The sequence below is a fragment of the Hippoglossus hippoglossus genome, chromosome 10 (genome assembly GCF_009819705.1).
Source record: "Hippoglossus hippoglossus isolate fHipHip1 chromosome 10, fHipHip1.pri, whole genome shotgun sequence".
Taxonomy (NCBI): domain Eukaryota; kingdom Metazoa; phylum Chordata; class Actinopteri; order Pleuronectiformes; family Pleuronectidae; genus Hippoglossus; species Hippoglossus hippoglossus.
Genome location: NC_047160.1, coordinates 19200903 through 19222733, shown reverse-complemented (window position 1 = coordinate 19222733; position 21831 = coordinate 19200903). Strand labels below are relative to the sequence as shown.

At 41.0% G+C, this 21831-nt stretch overlaps 1 protein-coding gene across 8 annotated transcripts in view; it reads right to left on the bottom strand.

Moving 5' to 3' along the window:
• Nucleotides 1-15886: 15886 nt before the first annotated feature.
• pcdh19 (protocadherin 19) overlaps nucleotides 15887-21831 on the bottom strand; it is a 54505-nt gene continuing 48560 nt past the window's right edge. For all 8 annotated transcript variants that reach the window (XM_034597942.1, XM_034597940.1, XM_034597941.1 and 5 more), the window contains exon 5: nucleotides 15887-18547. In XM_034597942.1, coding sequence (XP_034453833.1) covers nucleotides 17988-18547 — 560 coding nt within the window. In that variant the 3' untranslated portion in view covers nucleotides 15887-17987. The remainder of the gene's footprint in view (nucleotides 18548-21831) is intronic.

Sequence of the window (21831 nt, the reverse complement as noted above, 5' to 3'; positions counted from 1 at the left end):
TCGCTCCAACCTTGATCTTGGGAAGGCAGTAAAGTGCCTGTAACCATCACAGTAACATTTATGACAGCGAACACAGTCTGTTTTCAATTTACTTGACACCAGTAACACCAGCAGCAGACGTGTCAATTCATCCATAGATGCCACTGACAGCAGCATCGTGTATTTTCTCCAGCTGAAGAACTTGCTATAGGACACAGATCAGAACTGTATGAAAACAGTGTTTCTGATTAATTTCTCGGCCCAATTTTAGATTAAATATTTACAATGTTCAAACAAATTAGATATATAAATAATATTAAAGTAATTGGACAAAAGAGGAGAGCTTTTCCCCCTTTTTCAGGCTACATCAGACTCCGGCCAGTTGCTTATTTTTCTCACAAACCGATATGAAAGTGGAATCATACCTCTGACCAAAAAGGGTCTGTTTGTTCCATTAACATCTGGTTGTCTAGTGTAATTCATGCTGCTCAGACTAACTGGTGCTGTCCCCTTATGAAACAGAATTTAAATCCGCTAGGATCAGATTATTGTTTTTGATCCACTCAAAAGTCCACACACTTATAGATATTAGTTCCCTAAATATGTCTGAGTTTTCCAGGAAAATTGGTGAAAATGCCAAAAGAAACCCCCCATCTCACAATGTTCAATGTTCTGGATCAGCTGCTTTGTCCAGATCTGCATTAAAATGTAATGGTTTCTTTCTTGGCCCAAATAGATTTGTTCTATAGTTTTTGCATAAACCTGCTGACAAACAAGTCAATCAACAAGCTAACGGACTGGGTTGAATACATAATCTCCTTGGTGGGCATACCTACAGTCAATGCCAAATTAGAAGCTAAGGACGTCTAAAATCTACTCTACCATTTATTATTTTTGTTCAAAGGGACAAATAAACTAAAATGCTGTGTATGGACATGATTGGAACAGAGTACACAGCTTTCATACTCTGAACAAAAATCCTGTGGCTCATTGTGCCAGTGGTAGAATAGGGGCAAAGCCAATGTTGAATATGGTGTTGTTACATAATCAACTATAAACACCATATTAAGGTTGAGTGAAAAGCCCACTTCAAACTACTAATGTGTCAGTCCCTCCACCAGACTGCTATGTTAGCAATGAGCTGATGAATAATTAATAGTAGAATACATAGAATTCTCACTGGGGAGCTGCTCTGTATCCTCAGCGCAGACAACCGCAGAGGGACAGTCAAGGTCAAGCAAAATGGGTTTCCTTGCCAAGCATGTAAGGATAAAGACACTGGAAAATACCTATAATTGGTTTAAAACACTGCAATGTGGAAGGCTCCCCAGCAGCCCTGCGGTCATATCAGCCCTTTTTTCCAGTTGAATTTCAGCAGCATTAATAAAACTTCAATTAACCATCAGGGGTCCATCTTCCAGCTCACCTTCCTAATCTAGTTTGATGGAAGCAGTTACAGAATCAGCAGAGCCAATTTATACGGCTCCCACCTTGGTAGTGAGTGAGAGTATCAGAGGCTTGTAGTGAAAACCTCTCTCTGTCGGACAGAGTGTGCGAGGCTGCATCATGTAGTGTCACACTTTTTTATTAAACCCTGTTTCTCTTCAGCTTCCTCAGTAATTTGTTGCTTTGTAAACACTGTCGCTATGTAGACCTGATGTCACACTGGTTAATAGGAGCTGACCCCTGATGGTTAAATTATTTAGGTACTTTGGAGAGAGAAACCCAACAACCCTGCCTAATTGATACACCCACACACAGACAGACACACACAGCCACACACACACACACACACACACACACACACACACCGCTGTGTAAGGGTGCACATATTCCCAACATTTCAGAGGCCTATTGGGCCCATTGCCATTCTTCTCCCAGCAGATTGGAGGTTTTAATGAGCAGCCACTCTATCGCTCCAACCTCGTCTTTAACACAGCTATCCACACTGGACCACAGGGTCTGACAGACCCCCTATTATGTTTCCTCAGTAAATTAGAGATGTTTTTTCTTCACTTCCTTACAGTTCATTTTGACTAATCACTTACAGCAACGACAAAACAATGTTATCCTACTTTACTGCTGTGCCCGTTGTAAACCAGCCTGTTTGGAATGAGCTGTTTGTTTGGCGGGTGGTAATGCTGGTTACAGATTTCTGTCTGAAACAGAAAGTAAAGGCCGGCTGCTGGACTCAGTAAGCAGAGCCCTGAAGCTGCACCACTGCTGCTGCACACAGAGCATTTCACCTACGTGCAACCGCAAACTGGAGAATTGTGATTGTCGGGAACGTGCTGTTCTTGTGATTAACGTCACCTGCGTTGATGAGTCCCACCTGCGCTGATCGCCTTTTTATTCAGTTTATTAATATTGATCGTATCCCTAACCGAGTCACACCAAATTCGACAAGGCCGACAAAACCCATTAAATCATTGTGGGTTTTCCACAGGACATCAGCACGTGAAACATTCTGGGGTTATTTTTTAATAAATGTCTTAATTCTGCTGTGAGAAACTTGCAGTGTTGCAGAGGGTTAGTGTCGAAGTTGGCACCCGTGTTGGAGCCTGAATGTGCTGAGTAAAATAATCATCTCATCAATTTTGTTTGCCTCAGACATCAGGCTGTAATTCTACCCCGTCTTTTCCCTCTAGGCGTATCCACAGAACATTTGAAGGACTTGAAAAGACCAGTGACCAGACAGAAAAGTGAGCATGATGCCATTTGTGAGCTTCATGGTGCGGAGGTAATAACATAACAGCATAATTGCTACACTTTCTTGAAAATAATCTTTTAGTCTTTAAAGGGACAATCGCTTGCAAAGATCATACCTCTGGCAAAATACAGTGTAGACGTTGTAGTTTGGGTGTTGTGACGGCTGTCATAGTTTTCATCTGTTGTCTGGTTTCAGCTAAATGAGTCAGGTGGATTTTTAAAGGTCATTTCATGGACCAGGGATGTGTTGTCTCCTATTCAGACATTTATGATGAAGACAGTCTGGACTTGTGCAATAGAGTGCATACATCCGCCCAGACCCAGCAGTCCCTTTACGAAACTACCATTTGAATTCATTGGATCCGTACCAAATTGCGCACGCTCATAAATATCAGCCCCTAAACATGTCTGATTTTTATCATCTGGAGCCGTTAATTATTCTCGGAGAAATCCACGGAAATGTTGAAAAACACTGAACCTCGCAATGTTAAAGAAAGTGAATAAATCTTCCCCCTGATAAAGATCCACACTACATTCCTCCATGGCTGCCCTGTCTCCTCCAGTCATTTCTGCATCATACTGCAAACAAACAAATGCAGACCAAAGCACAACCTCCTTGGCAGAGGTAATTAAACAAGAAATGACAATAGATAAAACGAACATATCCCTGTGCTGCTGTTGTCAATAAAAGGAACATCTGCATCCATCAGACTTCAGTTATGGAATAAACCTGTGTGCAGTCACACTGTTTAATCACTTGACGAAGTTTCTAATGTCATATCCGTTATTCCTTTATGAGATCAATAAAGCATTTAACTCTTCAATATGAAGTAAGACTCATTTAGTCTTTTTTTTCTTATTTATCTGCCTCAATAATCAATTTTGACCCAAATCTCATCAGTTGAGCAGTTTGTGTCTGACCTGCCAGTTCCTGCCACTTCCGGGTTCACTCCTATGAGGGCGAATTGCTGTAACATTTCCATGCTTATACTCTTGAGCGACCATCTGCTGCTGTCTGTTTACACATGCCACTGAGGAAATTAGAACGGAATAAATAGCCAAAATTGTCACCTTGCAGATAAAATGAAAATGTCTCATTAGAGTAAGAGTATCAGCGCGTGTCAGGAAGACGGACGTCGCGCAATTTCAACAAACCTCTTCACAGGATGTCACAATGTGTGAGCTCACTCGTGAGCCATTCATCTATTAACTCAAATGAGCAGCTGCAATACCGCTGATATACTGTACGGATAAAAGGGAATCAATTCATGGGGATGAGGAAACAATAATAAAGCCTTTTATAATGATGCACAGTTTGTATAATGTTAAAAGCTGTTTATATACTAATAATTCATTTGATAATAATTACTGGTGATTTACATTATATTCCATTCGGCAGTGCTAAAGGCTGATTAGGTGGCATTCATGGTCCCGATGCTTCACTAAAAGATGCTGTTAATTCATTGTTATCATGCGTAATGGTCGTGTTTTTTGTTTTAGTCAATTCATCTTAATTTTTCTAATGGAAACACCTCCTGTCAATACATGCTCAGGGAAGTGAAGGAGGTCTCGCAGCTGTCACTTTGTCAAGCAAGGTAAGGGTGATTTAATGCTGCCTCCATATGCTTAATCATGTAAAACACACAAACATGCTGGTGATTTGTTGGCTGCCAGTCTTCCCCACATCCAGGGTGAGTCAGTGGATTGATCAAACCAGCTGGATGTTCCAGCTCCACTTTCACTTGAAAGCCATTAATCCAGGCCTGTCTTTGTGCTTTTGCTTTGTGTTTATTTTATTTATTTTTTTGACGTGGAAGGAAAAAAAAATCACAATCTATTTCATTTGCGGGCAGTTTCAAAATCACCATATATTTCTGTCATTTTCACTGAGTGCTGTATTTTTGAAACGTTCTCCTGCTGACAGGGTCATTTTAAACCCATACATGCTTGGTGCTTGTCTGTAAACATTTTTAATGAAGTGTATACATAATCATTATAAATCCTCTGTTCGTTTCGTATGTGCCTCCTTATATGATAAATATAAAGTTAGAGAAAAGTGACACAAATAAACTTCCCTGAAAGTCGAGTTATTAGGAACACAATACAGTATATGAAACCAAAGTAAACCAAAAATAAGGTTTGCGCATCAATGAGTAATGCTCTTATGCACAGTGTATGGTGAAGGGTCAGATTCTAGAGCTAGGTATATTATTATTATATAATAGTGTAAAGATAGTTAGAGTTAGTTCGTATTTTCCATGGTTGAACGCCCTTTTATATGTCCACCTACATTCAAGCCTTATGCACAGAATATGAACTACTGGGAAAAACGGAAAGTGACGAAAACATCACAAGTTACTGGACATAGATGGAATTTTTAAGAGGAAAACATCTATACAACAAAATATCATCTGTAGCTATTAAAACTCTAAGGTCTGCATGCATGTTTGTAGCCTATCAAAGTTTGTGCATAAAAATACACAAATTGACTGCTCCCCAAAAGTGAAGCCAAGGTCATAAACCCTGCCTTCTCTGCGTTAGCATATGGGACATGGACCAATCTAAAAAGTCAGATTACTGGTCCAAACATTTCTCAAAGTTATTTTTGAAATTTTAGGTCGTTCTTATCACACGGCCATTTCTTCAAGTGCTCATTTATCTGGTAAGTTTGGTTTTAATTTGTTATTTGATGCTATACAGATGGGTTGAATTGTCGCAATTGACAGCAGAGACGGACCTGCGGCGTCAATTTTTATATTTATAACAAAAAACCCACATATACCTTTGGTCATGGATTTAAAGTAATGCAGTGCCCACCGTTATAGATTTCTGTGAGGGGTCAGGCATGCACAGCTTTGTGCCACAATCAATTGTTGATGCCTTATCCGATGCTAATCTATTCATTTCATGACTGCAAAGGGAGTAGTTATGGATGTTTAATCCAGGATCGGAGAAGGTTAAACTTTTCTGGTGTGTGAGTCGAACAAATATCAAACAAATGAAATGTCAAAGTTGGTACCCCTGAACAAATGAAATGTCAGGGAAAATACCTTGGCCCAGGCACTCGCTCACCTGCCTCATCATCTCCAGGCAGTCGTATTTGTAGTCAGACATAAGAGGGCATGCCAAACAGGCTTTCTTCCACTGAGCTGACCTATTAGCACCCTATTATTTGAACTGCTGAAAGGAAAGTGCTCTGGGTCCCTTCACCCAACCACAGAAAGTTAAGGTCACAAAGTAAAAATTCTCTGGTACTTTTCTCTGTCCTTTTGGCTCCTGCCTCTGCTTCCTCCTGTTTCCTCTGCCTGGCACTGAGCCTCGATTCCTCCCAGTGTGGACATACTCTCATGCACCGGATCTGACTATCAAAACAACAGTCATTAGGCAAATTTGCTTTGGTGCAGGATTACGTTAATTATCATGGAATTATCACTTCATTAAAGCAGACAGAGATAAATTATCTCTGATGAAATGAATGCAAAATGAGGAAATAATGATCAGCCTCCCCCCCGCCCAAAAAGGAGAAATAAAATGTAAAAAAATGAAGATGCTACTCGTCAAAGGAAACTCATTGTGCTCTGGAGACTTTATCCCTAAGAGGCATCGCAGTACAGCACAACCTGACAAAGGAAGTGGGTTTCCACAGAGCAAAGTAAGGACCACCCACCCCTTTACCCAATCCAGTCCAATTTTCCTCCCCAAGCCTCAACAGAGCCTGTATTCTTCCATGTAAATTGCAAGTGCCATTAATCATGCCAAACCCTGATTTTAATGAATGCCTGCATCACCCCAGTTACGCTTTGTTTCTGGGCAAAGGCTGTGGTGCTGCAGCAGAACCACAGTGAGATTTTTATGACTGTAATAATGATTTTTATTTTTTTTCACTCATTGGTATTTTGATGGTCACAGGCTTTGGTGTGTGGACCTACACTGCAATCATCATAAAAATCATGGTTATCGAGACGATGCTGCCCAATCAGGATTATATTGTGCATTTGCCTATAATAGAAATGATTAAAAAGCTGAAAACCTTTTTCTGCAGTCGTTGCTTATGTTGTAGGAGATTTCTGATGAAGAATACACAGAGGCTGCAAGAGAGTCTTTTTATTCCAACATCTGTATCCCTACTTATAATGTTCGACAGACAATACTGTTGCCAGTGCTGACGTGAATAGGTGCATGTTTCCTTGTGTATGTGGAGTGCTCATCCTTGTATTGTGTGTGTGTCTTAATTTCCTGGAAATCATTGTTTGAAGTGTGTGTATTTAGGCATGTCCTTTTGATTAGATAACGACACAAGTGGAAATTGGTATTTCCCATATTGCAGCCAAGTTCGGTCAAAACAAGTTATACACCATTGTTCTTTCAGAGGCCAATACTTATTTGTGAGGGCAGCAGTATCTGGCAAATTTGCACTGATACCACTGTTCACTCCTGCCACCGTGCTCAATCCGCAACATTGAGTAAATCACCTTATTCTCCACAGTGCAAGAGAGGGCCGGGAAACAAACAGTTAAAACCTTGATGCTGCAATTTTAATAACCCATTTCTTGCTTGATGTAATGAAGATATTGGCATCTTATTTCTGTCACACCATTAGCTCTTCACCCCGGATCTTTTTAAAGTGCCAGAAGAATTAAAAAATATGTCCCCCAGGGTGATCAGGTTTTCTATTAGTTGTCTTTGCTTGGTGTTTTGTTTTTTGTTTTTTCAACATCCCAACAGTGAAGTAAATGAGTGCAGCACAAGGACATTGGTCTCTGCTTGATTGATAATCATCAGAATAATCATATTTCTATGGCAACATTAGCAGGGCTCCTATCTTTCCACTGGATAGCAATATGCAGTATTGTGTTCCTCCTCTGGTTATGAGAGAATACTGTGGGAGATTAAACTCTAGCTTTTATCTGTTGTTTAATTTATTCACACACTCAATCATTGTTTTTTTTTTGGGGGGGGGGGGGGGCTAAAACAACATTGGAAGGTTTGATGATCTATGTGTTGCGTATTCCTGAGGCCTAAGACTGTAATCTGTGATGTTACTTAACTGACAGATAGTTGCTCTACAAACTGAAAAAGCTTTTGTCTGAATAGAGCACAACATTTTACTGATATGAGGCAGCAAACAACAATTCCTGTCTGCCTCAATTACTGTCTCTAAATGCTTTGGGAAAAAAAAAACGTTTTGAATCGTCTCCCTGTCAAGCAAACGGCAGAAAATCTGTCTTTGACAAAGTTGTTGTAACTTTTACAAGTACATGTTACAAACAGTGACTCCTGCAGGTTATCTGCATACTTATAAATACAAAAAACTAATTATCAGTAATTACTATGGTCAGTGAGTCCCCACTGCTATCACCAACAAGAATGGCACTTAGTAGAGTCAGTCCCTTTATGAAACCACATTTCAAGTCACTAGAGCCAGATTTGTATTTGAATCTTCACCAAGATCCATGTATTACTCTCAGAGGAATCAATTTAAATGCAGGAAAACACCCTATCGCCCAATATTAAAGAAATTGATAATAAATTCCTGGATTAAGATTCTTCCCTGACCACACGACATGCTTCCACCGAGTTTCGTTGTAATCTGTCCAGCAGTTTTTGCATAATCCTGCTAACAAACAAACAAACGCAGATGAAAACATAAACTCCTTGCTTGAGGTAATAACCTTCCCTCTACCACTGCATTTGCCAGCTCATGCTGATCTGGGGACATGATGAACTGCACCACTGAAGCTGTAATATAGACAATCCCACAAGGAGCCTCCCGTAATGATGGCACTCTGTTCCATAAAAATGCTAGTTTGCTTAGGAAATTGAGGTGCAGGTTCATTAGAGGCCATCTTGTTCAATTTGACAAAAGGCTCCCAGGAATCAGTGTGGGGGGGAAGTTTCTAACACACACAGTTTGTCACTGTGCATCAAAGGTAGGTTTTATCCTCCCCCTCCTGCCATGTTGGTGGTATCAGCCAGGCCTTCCATTGTTTAAGTGGTTTTGGGGGGGAAACCTCAGACCAGGCTACTTATTCTTCATGAGGTCACATTGAACGGAGACACTTAGTCTCCAGGGATGTTTGTGACTTCTGAAAGCGTAGCATTGCTGCACTGAGCTGCAGTGGCTGTTTGAGTCTGAATACAACTTTACAAAGAGGACAAAAGATTTTGACACGTCAATTTGAATATAATCCTCCGCACTGAAGGTAGTGTTAACATAAACAATGCCACCTGAGAACATTACTCAATGCACATAGAGAAATCAAGTCTGGCCACAAGGGTTGGTAAATCAGCCTTTGTAAGCTGAACCAGGATTTTACAGCTACAACACTCAGCATGGAGACATATACACTGGTTTGTGTGTTGACGAGCCCCAGTGTCGAGTAACAAATTACATAAACCGCCCACAAGAAATCTGTGAAGATGTATTTGTGATGATGCAGCCACTCGCCACCGTGGACCGAGCGCCCTCCTTCTCTTCTAGCGCTTTATTCCCGACGCTATTTCATGTTCTTTTTTTTTTTGTTGTGCAGAAATGTGTCTGGAACAATTTCTACAACTTTGGCCCAAACAAAAACCATGTCCAATTCCTTCCACCAGCTGCACAAGAAACTACACACACCTGCAGTCAAAGCTGCAGGCGATCCATTCACTTTTGTTCAGAGATTTAAATAACATAAGGAACAATAAGTAGCGTGCACTCTACACAACGTTCCAATTTCAGCTCTTTCAGTAATCTCGTATTCTTCTTGCAGAATAGTGAGAACCATTCAACCCCTTCTTTGTTACAGGCTTTTACAAGGACAACAAAAGCACCTATTTACGACAGCATTGTGTAAACATTATGCATGTGTTTATCTGCTGACATCTTATTTGTACATCATTCATATTTAAATTGCGATCCTAATTTAACTGAATTGGTTTGATAATGTTATGAATAATATATGTAAGCATACATGTATAGTAAGTTTAACACATAGAATGTAAGATGCTCCCTCGTCTCCACATTTTGTAAACTGACATTTGATCTAATACTTGCTGGAGGGAACAATCATTAATTTTAATTGATCAGTATTGGTATTATAAATCAAACTGGCTGGTTGGGACCTAATGCACAACTTAATGTGGAGAATGGGCTTTAGAGTAAAACTGGAATTTGCAGCAGAAAATTTATTCTGAAAGAAATATACTGGCATTCAAATTATGCTTTATATCAATTTAGTTAAATGCAAATAGTTCACTGACAAAATATTGAATTGGTTTTCCCTACAAAAGCAGCCTGTGCAATGCAATAAAAGCAAAAAACTAAATACATTTTTAAAAGCATTTTAAGGGAAAGTTTGTGGCCTTGGTCAAACATAAGTACAAAAAAGTTAATTTCATTTATTAAGTTTATTAATATTGAATAAAAACAGTGTCCTTGCCTGATCGTATTTAAAGTGTGTTTTTGCCTAAATCTGAGCAAGGACACATTATGATATACATTCTATGTACTATTAGAGACCCAAAAACTGTAATATGTTACAATATGTTACATATTATGTAAGATTCTCTCAGTATAAATGCCATGATATGAACTATACAGTTATTTGAAATACTGTAGTTTGGTCGTTTTGCATAAATTTACCTTCTACTATAAAAATCACTTTGTTTTCTCTACCAGCAGAAGAATAAAAATATATAGCTTAATTTAATCAATATGGAGTATGTCTTCTACACAAATGTCTTTTCCCCTTTCTGAGCCATCCTGTGGATGAGGAGCGGTCAGCAGTCGGACAACTATCTTTCACTGGCAGTTCAGTTCAGCATGTTGAGTCAGCCCAGTGACTGCTGATGAGAGAAAACCAGAAGAAACCAGTGTATGATGGTTTTAAAGTGTTCGTCTTTATTCACCATTAGCTGAGTTCTACCACAAACTTTCTTTCGCAGCTGCATTCCTTGTTACACAAACCTAAAAAAAGCGTTATTCTCTCCTTTTACTCCATATCAAAACAGAGGGCCGGGAAACTGAACCCTCTAAACTGCAGCTTGCCTAAAACAGTATGATAAATGGAAGCTGAAAAGCAAAAAGGTTAAAATCAATGTGTCATTAAATGCATTGTAGATAATCAATTCATCAGAGTTGCAGTCGCAAAGAAGAAAATGTGTCGCAGTGTCGGAAAACTCAAGTCATATTTTGCCTAAATATCTTCAAACTGCACGAACGTTTGTAGATAAAAAAAATCACACGAAGCAGAACAGCGAGAAACACTTCAGAAAACAAAGACCCCTGACTGCCTCAAAGGTTTTTGAAGATATTGCATATTTTAGAGTCCTACTCTCTTGTCTGCGAGCATACCTCGAGAACTGACATTTGAATTGACATGCTCCTTTGGTTTTAGCTTTTCACAGCACATTTTGGTCTCACTTTGGACTACAATCCATCTTTCTGAATTACTGTAGCAGAGGAACAATTGACCCAATCTTTTTAGTTCCCTGTGTATTCCTGCAAAGGGCTTCTTTCCTCTGAGACGGGGAATTATATTTGAAATGGATTCAAAAATAGATTAAAAATGGCTCCTAAAACTCCTGAGACATTTGTATGACTTATTCAACCCACAGTCCAACACTATTCAGGTGTTTTCTGTCACTGTTTTCCTACAAAAGGGCAGAGGTCAGGCAACGTACCTGTGCCAGGGTAAAATAAATCATTGGCAAACAGAGACTTAGGGTCAAATAATCACCCCGCCGATAATGCATGTCTATGGAGAGAGCCAGTGAGATTCATTGCTGTGCTCCCGCTGACAATAATGGAGGCTTTCAAAGGCCACAGTCTTTAATTTCTAGTCCCTGCTATCAGCGTTTTTATCCTCCAGAGAGGGGGAGGTCAACTGCCCCTGTTCCCCAGCCCCAGAGCCAGCATCCTGGGCATTCAGGGCTGAGAGAGGTGGCAGAGGTCACCCTATGATTGCTGCTGGAGATGGCAGGGAGCGGGGTCCTGGGGCTCATTGGACCCCTCTCAGACAAAGAGGCTTCACAGAGCAGCTCCCAGGTCAGTTTTATCAGGGCATCACTAATGGTTATGATATGATCTGTCTAGCATCACTTCCAATTAAAGCTAGCTGGGGGAATGTGGCAGCCGCTGCTTCCCATCTCGCTCGGGACTCTGTGGTGTTCTGTGAATGCAGACTATTGTTTGAGCCACTCATTTCAGCAGTGATCAAAGTTCCATTGTGACTACCACAAAGAGAAGTGGCCACTGGCCAGGCCTATTAGATAAGTAGTTGTGGTGGGGAGATAGAGAGGGTAATCAGTCTTCTTACTGATAGCAATGACCAGCCCACTTCTCATTGTGACAAGGACTAACCTCTTCAATACAATATAAAGCTATAACAAAAGGTTATTCTTCTTGTTTAGATAGACTTGCCTTTTGGCCAAGAAAAATACGTCCCTGAGAGTCTTCATAATTTCTACAAACTTCCTGTGGCCTTGTGGAGCTAATATCCCATTCTACGCCCTCACCTCTTTCAAACCACTAGGACTGCGGCAAAGCTTTAAGAGTGGCAGGGTCTGAACCTGTCATCCATGGGACACCAGGGACCAGGACAGATGTGGTGTGAGGAGCGTTAAATATTCAGTCTATGGTGAGGACAGGCTGAGGTGAAACCAGCTCTGGGCTTTGTTGGATTTCTCTCCAACAGAGATGTTAATCGTTTTGCTTATAGGTGTGAATCTGTGGAACAAAGCATTATCTTTATGGTAACTGGTTTTAAAGAGAACAGAGAAACTGCGCATGATAGAGGAGACTGCCCGCAGGCCAAAAAATAAGAGCTCTTTTCTTTGAAGATACTTCGAATTGAGTTGAGTTTTAGTGAGACTTACGAAAACAGCACCTTGTGAATCTCAAGTGTTGATCACCTCACTTGCTCATTTGTGGAGAAAAATTGGAGAAGAGGTGTGAACCAAAAATGGCAGATTCAGTGTCATTTGCATGCCTGAAATAAAATGTATTTGGCAAAGTGCAGCAGTGGAGAAGGCAGAGAAAATCCTCTCCTGTAGATACTGTATTTGTGGGTGCAGTCATTGAAATAAACAACCTTTGGACAACCATTGGATTTTCCAGCTACATCAAATAACAGATAAAACGGAATTGGCCCATTATCATGTCGCTACAGGCAAAAACTCAGAATGCAAATGACCTAAAAATCTTCAATTTTAGAGCGCATCGCTTGAATTTATTATTTGATCTTTTTAAGGACACAAAACGTTGCTTTCTTTCTAAGACGTCTTGGCTGTCACGCAATCCAGTGGTGAGCCTCCACCAGATGTTCTTGAATGGAGTAGTTGGTCATAATGAGGCAGGAGCAGCTGCAGGTCCTTTTGAGAGAATGAGGTCACTAGAGCGACAAAGATCAGTGCGTCTGATTGGGGGTTGGTTGAGGGGGTCTCCCTCAAAAGAACAGGCAATGGACTATTTTGTACTGAAGGAATGCAAGGCTGCAGGCCCTCCTGCTCTTTTGCAAAGCACATCTGTGTCAGAAATAAATCATTTTAATTGTTCTCTCCGAATCCCCCCCCCCCCTCACCATTTTGCAAAAGGATAATTGAAACATTAATAGGCTGTTAATAGGAAGTGTGTCCCGGTAACCTTTGTTATAAATCTTGCTGTAATGAAGAATATTCTCCATGACTATTGTGAATCAGGAGTAATTACACATGCGTGGGCAAGCACCAATTCGGGGGATTCACAAATACGGCTCGTGAATTTCAAGTTGGGTTTGACTCCGGGGGAAGCTGCTGCTTTGGAAGACAAAGTTTTTTAACATACAAGTTTGAAAAAATAACTGGAAAATTCCGCCACCAAGTCAGTTTTTCAGGTTAATGATAATGAAACTGCTCTTTAAATGCTTGCTTTGCCCTTCAGTTGGAGGTAGGACAGTACCATTGGCTCAGGCAAGTTTGTTATGGAGACCCAGGGGTCTAAACACTAGGAAAGGGCATGAGTAATTCATATGAGTGGGGCAGAGCTGGAATAGCGGTATTGCCCAAGAGAAGAGAACTTAGCTGGAAGAAACCAGATCCTCCTTATAGACTAATGGATGTGTTAGCAAGTGTGCTTTAAGACCAGCTTTCATGTTGGCTCCACCAGAGGGTAAAGAAGGAATGTCAAATTAATTATAGAAATGAAGCCAACCTCCTTTTCTTATCATGGAGGGCAGCTGTGTTTTTTTCTTCTTCTTCTTCTTCTTCTTCTTCTTCTGTGTCTACAGCGCTGGAATGTATCCTGTTCTACATCTATCCTCTCCTGCTCCTCATCAATCCATACAAACTTACTCAGGAGAAAGATCTCCTGTGTATGGGAGAGTTGGAAAGTGGAGCTGTTATCGAGTGAAAATGTCATAGAAATTGTTGCAGACGAGCAGAGAGAGAATCAGGCTCTATCTTCCCTTTCAACGTGTTTCACAGCTTCCACTCAAAGTTGACTAATCGATCAATATTTCAAGAGGAATCTGTTGTAATGACATCACACGGTTGCCTGTAAAACAGCATAAACCATTAGCCTTGTGTGAGTCTCAAATCTCTGACAAGCTACATGGTCCTGTAGCATTTAGCTGTAGTCTTTTTAGGAGAATTTTGCAAAGTTAAATATCTCACAAATGCAACGTGTGACCAACTCTAAGATGCTCTCACCTCACATGTTGAAAGATTCCCCAAGGTCTGCTTGGGAAATAATGGGGAAGAGCAACAACAGCATGCATGGAATATTAATACAGAGTTGGAGCCAGCCTTGACTCAAACTGTTTATATCCATTATATCATGACAAATTGAATAGACATCACTCCATGTGTTATCATGCTGTTTTCGAGAACAGTCCTCAGACATGCACATCATATTCGAGATGATAAATGTATTATGGCGAGGAGGAGTTTCTCATCCTTTGCTGACTTGCACATTATTCAAGTTAATTAATGGTCATAATGAATTCATTATTGTTTTTTTTTGCCATTTCTGCTCTATTTACAGCGACAGTTGGGAAAGAAAGGAAACACAGGGGAGAGGAGCATCTGATTCAAGACTGCAAGAGGACAGAGCCTTGATATGTGAACTGGCTCTACAGGTGAGCAACCAGAGAGCCTTTTCTTCTGTTTTACTTAAGCTTGTGCATTTTTAGTCAAGTGACTTATTGCAGATTCTCTATATTCATCCACAGTCTCAGGCTGAAATGTTCTGTCCGAACCCGACAGTGCCTGAGAGATAAAGCCCAACCTGAACCCCACAGGCATTCTGTTTTGTGTCCAAACCCGAACTGAGCCCAGTGATCACACTGGCAGGTTTTGTACTCTTGGCTCATATAGCCCCATCTGTGATTTGGACACTACTCCATGACTCCATGTGTTAGTTTCTATGTGTTTTGATTCAACTCACTCAATGAACTGAGGTTACAGGACACCTGTCAGTGTCAGTGACAGTCTGGTCATTTACCGTTTGGACCCATGAGTGACAGCTAACCCTCTTCTTTGTGCACTGTAGTCCAAATACAGCCCTGAGTGTGCAAGAGCTGTACATGACTCAGCAGGTGTGGAAGTAACAAGAAAATATATGAATGCTAGTGAGCTACGCTTGCTAACTCCCACTTTCCAAAAGTACAATAGCTCATTCCAAATTCTGGTTGTTGACAGATTGCCAACGTGATAGGTTTACTGAAAAAGTGGCAACAATATCCATAGATCCATTATCTATACTTTTCCTTTGAGGGTTGCGGACGGACTGGAGCTGATCTCAGCTGACATTGGGCAAGAGGTGGAGCACACAAGCTACACTTTGAACAGCTCTGTGCAGCTAAGATACAGATACATGTCAAATCTGGCTTTAAAAAAGCATCCAAATTCTCACATGTGCCCATGTGAGGCACAACACAAATACAGTTTTCCTGGTCTGTACAAAATATTTTTCTTGTCTTCATTTTTCATTACAATACCAGAGTTGGCCACTGGGGTATATATCCAAGGCATCTCCTGGCAAGCGCTGTCATCGGAGGTGTTCCCCTAGAGGCCTGAAGCTTAGACACTGTTTCCACTAATAAGTCCTAATTGGTTTTATCCTCATGTAAAAAAACTGAAAAGTTTGCACAATAGCTGCAAGAGTGTTACAAACAGTCAATTTCTACATCACAATTTTCAAATCAAAATAAGCTGAGTAAAGACGAGGAATCAAAGCAGAGAACATTTAATAGTTTAATTATAAGCTGCTGTATACATTCAGTGATTATTCAGATTTTCATGTTGCCAGAAGCCATGGGTGAGACCAGCAAAACATTCAGCTACAAGATCTAGTTTGTTGTATGCAATTTGTCCATTTTCATTCATATTTTTCGACATTGTACATAGTTTACTGCAAAGCAACAAAAACCACATTGCTGATGTGCAACACGGTTCTTCCGAGACCTTAGTTCATTGGAACACGATTCCACCCAGTCTGTTGTGTGGTGCCTGTTGGAGGGGAGAGCCATGTTTGTACCACTCTGGTCGTAACCTTATCTTTGAGTTCATGTGAACACAGATGGCAAAGGGTGACAGCAGTGCTGAGCAAAGCTATTCTGCACATCAGAATGCCCTCAGTTGAAGCTGAAAAAGTCTTATTTAAACTTGATTGGGCCCAATAGGAAAGCCGACTCTTACAATAGGTAGACACCTGTTTACCAGCTTGGAGAACACTGGGAGCCGTTCTTTCTCCTCCTTAGATACTAAGATAATGCAACATCCTGCAATCTTTAAGGTTTTGTTTGCATCTTTTTTTGGTTTCTTTTGCTATCTCACTCTAAGCTCATTGAACTGACACACTAATGTTGGTGCTGAAATCGCTTTTTTTGTAGAATTTTTTTTTGTCTTTTTTTACATTTTCTAGTAGCCCACACAGAAACTTGATGGCACAAGAACTGACCAATAAGAAACTCTTTACAACAAGGTAGACTGCAAGTCAACAGTTGCCAGGGGTCACACAATAAACAAAAAAAATAATCCAAGTTCATTTTGAAAATGAAAAATAAAATCAGATTCAATAAAAAAGCAAAAGACAAATGAACAAAAGCAAGTTAATTTTTCAAGTATAACTTACTCATAAAATAACTACACAGCATTAAATATTCTCATTATACATTTTTAAATTATTTATAAAATATATTTTGGCATATATGTTTTTTTTCATTTTTGTGTTTGTGTAACAAACGCTACTGTAGCTTCAGTTGAACACCAATGTTTATTTGTTTTTTCTCTTGAAACAAAACATTAAAGGGATTGTCACATAACAACAGGTTATTAAAAATGATAATAGTAAACCCTATACAGAGTTTCACATAGCAAGACATGAGTGACGATCCCTTCTATCCTAGCCCCATAATCAAAAGTCAAAAAAGGTACAAGACCAGAGCACAAAGTTCTAATTTGTGCTCCACTGGCTACAATCAAGGTTGGGCACAGGAGATTTCAAAAGCAGTAAGTCTTTTTTTCATACAACTCAATTTGAACACAAGGATCGGTCGGTCCAACTTCCAGTGTTCAGAGCGGCTGGGCAGATAGTGAGAGTTCATTTAGCTCCATCCGTGATAAAATATAAATACTGTAAAGACCTCACAGTCTGATGACACTAGGATGTCCTCAGGGATACGGCGAGAAAGTTTCTCTTATTAGTCGGGGAGAGGGGCGAATGAAACGGAAAGGCCTCGCTCCCCTGCTCCTGAATGCACTGAGAATATTTTTAGCTGAATCCTGTGTATGTCTGTTGTTGCTTATTACACTGACGGAGCTCACTATACAAAGGAACAAAGAGCGATTTTGGCAGCTAGAACAAACTGCAAAACCAAAGAAGGCAAATATCAGTTTGTGATACAAAAGTAGTTCGAAAGGCAAAACTGTACTTGTGAGTCGGCACCTCGGGTGTCCAAACGTGTAGTGTCCTGCTTTGGCGCAAAGGGCTGGAGAGCTCCGCCGGGGCATGTCCATGCAGTCAACAGTAACCTGCCTGTCCACTCATTGCAGACTGATAGAATGAAAACTGAACAAAAAGCAAACAAGGAAAACGTACTGCGACTACAACAAAGCCACATCCACTACCTCAGCTTGAGCACACATCTAGCTGCAGCATACTACAGTTCATCATCGGCAGCCCGAGCTGGTTCTTCATTATTGGATACTGCAAATGGGTGTGTCTCTCTCTACTTCCACGGCCTGACGTCCTCCTGTGCACACACAGCTATTGCGGGGTATATATATGTGAGTTTACACTGTGTGTGTATGCATGTTGGTGTGTGTCATAGAGAAGCTCGCTAAAGCACAATGTCCTTCAGGCGCTTGCTGCTGGGGGATTCCTTGTCTCGGCCATCGTGGAGAAGCGTGTTGATCTCCCTGACAGCCGGCTCACTGTCCTTCCCCTCCGGCTGCCGCAGCAAGCTGTGGTTGGCGATTCGCTCTGCGTCGCGGCATTTAAGTGTGTTGTAGGCAGACGACGGTTTGGACAGTGGGCTCTTCAGGTGCACAGGGGAGGTGATGGGGCTGGCTGCCTCACGCCCGTTGCCAGCTTCACGGACAGCCCCTCCATTCGCCTTGGGGCTGCACACCTGAGACTCCTGAGTCCGCTTTCCCTTTATCTCTCCCCGCTCCACGTCCTCGGGCCCATCCTTGCCGAAGGTGGCAAAAGTCCTCTTGGTGGTGCCATCTTCGTAGTGGGGCACGTCCACTGTGGTGGCCTCGATAGACAGAGCGATGACATTGCGGCCGTGCTCGGGTGATTTGGCTCGCGCTGGGATCTGTACACGGGGCATCCAACAGCGGTCAGAGTGGCCTAGGATGCGACACTCGTCCTGGCAGTGGAAGCCCTCGCTGGGATCTGTGGGGGGACAAAGAGAACACATGATTGTTAGCTCCGTCTGATTTTCAACTTTTATGAAAACTCATTTGCACACAGATCTCATGATGCTAATTCTACCACATGGTGTTCATTTGACTTTAGTATGCCAAATCTGTCATGAAATAAGAAGAAAAAACAATGCAGCATTTAGAGTTAATTAAAACCGTCCAATTTAAACATTACTGAATGATTCGCTCTCGCTTGAATTGCATTCCCGCGTCTGCTCGCGACTGCAGTCCTGCGCTGAAAGCTAGAGCTGGATGTTTGGGGCACTTCTAATATGCCAATTAAATTATGTATTGTTAAATCAAAAGTCCATTTGCAGCTCTTGTATAATTGGGTTTTCCGTAGCAACACCAGATGAAAGGCAGGTTTAAACAGTGCAATCAGATATCTCACAGAGAGACACCAGGCGAGTTGCGGTGTTGTCTGCCTGGTGCGTCTCTCTCCCCCTTTTCTTTCCCCGTCATCTGGCACTGAGTTATAAATAAGTAATGATGTTTAATGCTGAACTGAAAAAGAGATTTGTCTGAGTCTCTTAGTTGTGTCGGGAGGAGGGAGGACATTCAAGACAATTTCGCACTGTCAAAAATGTTTTCCTGATTGTTATTAATTCACAAATACAATTTAATTCCAGCTCTAGAAATCTCTTAAATCGTTAGAACATGATTTCACTTGTATTTCACTGGTCTTAAAAAAGGCTGATAACAACAAAAGATTTATAAAACACCCTTTGAAAAAGATTCGGCCCTGGAAAACATAATTTGTTTTCCAAAGTGTCTCTATGCCACTGTGCCGTTTTCCACCAGCTCCAGTCTTGAGAAAGAACTTGTCACACACACACATACCCAATGACACATTTTTTTTGTTCCCCTACTGGTTGTTTCACTTCTAGCGAGAGTCATCCTCCATTCCACACGCCCAAGGTGACAAGAGAGGATTGTGAGAGGGATTGCCATCGACCCAAATGCATACGCTTACATCTGGCAATCGCAGCTTGACAGATCACCTAATTAAAATCACTAATGATCTGTTTTTCTCTCTTCTTTTCCTGCACTCATGAGAGGCACCTCTGCTTAGGCCCTGGGGATCGATATTTAAAGATTGGAGACAGGCTTTTCAGGACCAGATATGCCAGAGCTGTCTCTCATAAAGTATAATCTGATGAGGCTGACAGATAACATGGTGACTAAATGACTGAACGAGTGAGTAAAGGGTATCATGGGCTGTCTCAACCCAAATAAGGGAAGTGGAGTTGTGGGGGAATCATCGCGCTGGAAGGCAGGCGACATTAACAACCGCACCAACACTGCCGACGATGAATATCCAATGTCCACGTGAATGCCTCATAGTGACACAGAGGCGGAAACAGACTTCCTTTCATCACGTGGGTCGAAAGGCACTCACGTCATTCTCTCTAATAGATGCAGCTTCAGGCCACACTCTCTACCTCACAAGTGACAGCATTGATATAATTGTGTCTCAAAATGTAGTCGATGCTTAAGCAAGGTAGCATCTTACAATATTAGATAATATTAGCCACTTTACCCGTATTGGAGCATATACAGGCAGTTTTATATAATCACTATACAGTTTAAATCATGTGATTTGACAAAAAAAATCAAGGATGAGCCGACTGAGTAGTTTTTCCATGTGTTGCACTTGTGTATGAATGTAAATTTCCATGAAAGCTGATTGGTCTGAGGAACTGCACTGGCAGCAATCAAGCAGACAAAAGGCATGAAGCTTAAACAGAAGGGATCCAATCACAGTGTAATAATGTAATCATAACAGAAAGTCTTTACCAGGTACCAGGAACATAAAAAAAAAAACATGCCCACACACTGGATTAGATTGTCCACTGCAATAGTATTTTTAAAGCTCTTTTTAAAATCCCATGTTCTTTTTCTAATCCTATGTAATGGATTTCTCATCGTCTGTGTTTTGAATCTAACCATTTTTGATGCCTTTTCTTTGATAGATGACGGCGCTTTAAGAGAGTCAATATTTGAGTCTTAGTAGCAACGTAAAGTCTTTTCAGAGAGCTTACCTTTTACTACTTTCTTCCATTGGAAAACATGTCTTTGATATGTGACATGAAAGTTGTAACATAAAATTCAAACGTGCATTTAATAATCTGAAATTTCTCCCCAAATCTTGTCTGACAAAGTAGATATTTTTCTCTCCTGATTAAAGATTTACCAGCAGCTCGGTAATGAATGCCATTTCCTCTAAATACTTTGGCTTTTTTCTCTTGCCTGAAGCCCTTTCTAAAGCGTGAAAAGCCTCAAGGCACAAAGAAATATACACAAGTCGCATGCTCGCTGCTCAGCAGTGCATGCATATGCAGTGAATGCCATTTTCGCTCCTTTCCTTTAGGGGTAAATGGAAGAGCAACTGGGTTGTAAATGACATTGTTATGAAAGCCAAGTGCCATTAACACTCACACATCCTGCCTCTGCTCTGAGCTTCATAAAACGCAGATGTTAGTCTAAAAGACCCACAAAAAATGGAGAAGGCAAAGTTTGAAAGAAAAAAGTGACAGGCCATCGACCTATGACAAAACACAATCTCGCCCTATTCTGAAAAACAAGCAAACTGCAATGGTGAGAGATGAATTAATGGCTTTTCCAGCAGCAGCTCGGTTTGGAAGTCAACAACCAGAGAATGAAATACAGTGGAGGCGCCTCCTGCCGTGAGTGTGTGTTCAAAGTCGTCAGGAAAGTAAGCTTGCCAATCATCTATTAACAGACTTGAAGTACAGTATAGAGCAGGATGTCACTGGGAACATTTCCTATCTACAATTTAATACCTATTAATTACTGAGGGAGCTCCATCGGGAAGTGGAGGCTGCCTGTGTGGTTTTTTTTCTTCCACATTTAAAATACAAACAGCCTCATGGCAGAGGAGGCAGCAAATCCACATATTAAGTATCAGTGCTGCTTTCAAATCAGACATACAGCACTTTAATACTGAATCTAGGTCCAAACACTGGCAAAGGCACTAGAGAGCACTTAAAATATCTATGTACTGATGTGCACGGCATTGGAAAAATATTAAATATAGCCATTTCAAATACAAAGGCTTAATCCTCCTGATAGTGCTGCCCATGTTTTTCTGTTTGTAGTTACCTGGAATAGCATCACTTTGCATCAACTCGGGGAGAAAACCCTCCCGCTCGCTGCCATTCCATCACACATCTGCAGCCTGCCAGCAGCCAATTCAATCCTGTCTGTTTCTCTCAATCACACGAAGGCATCTTT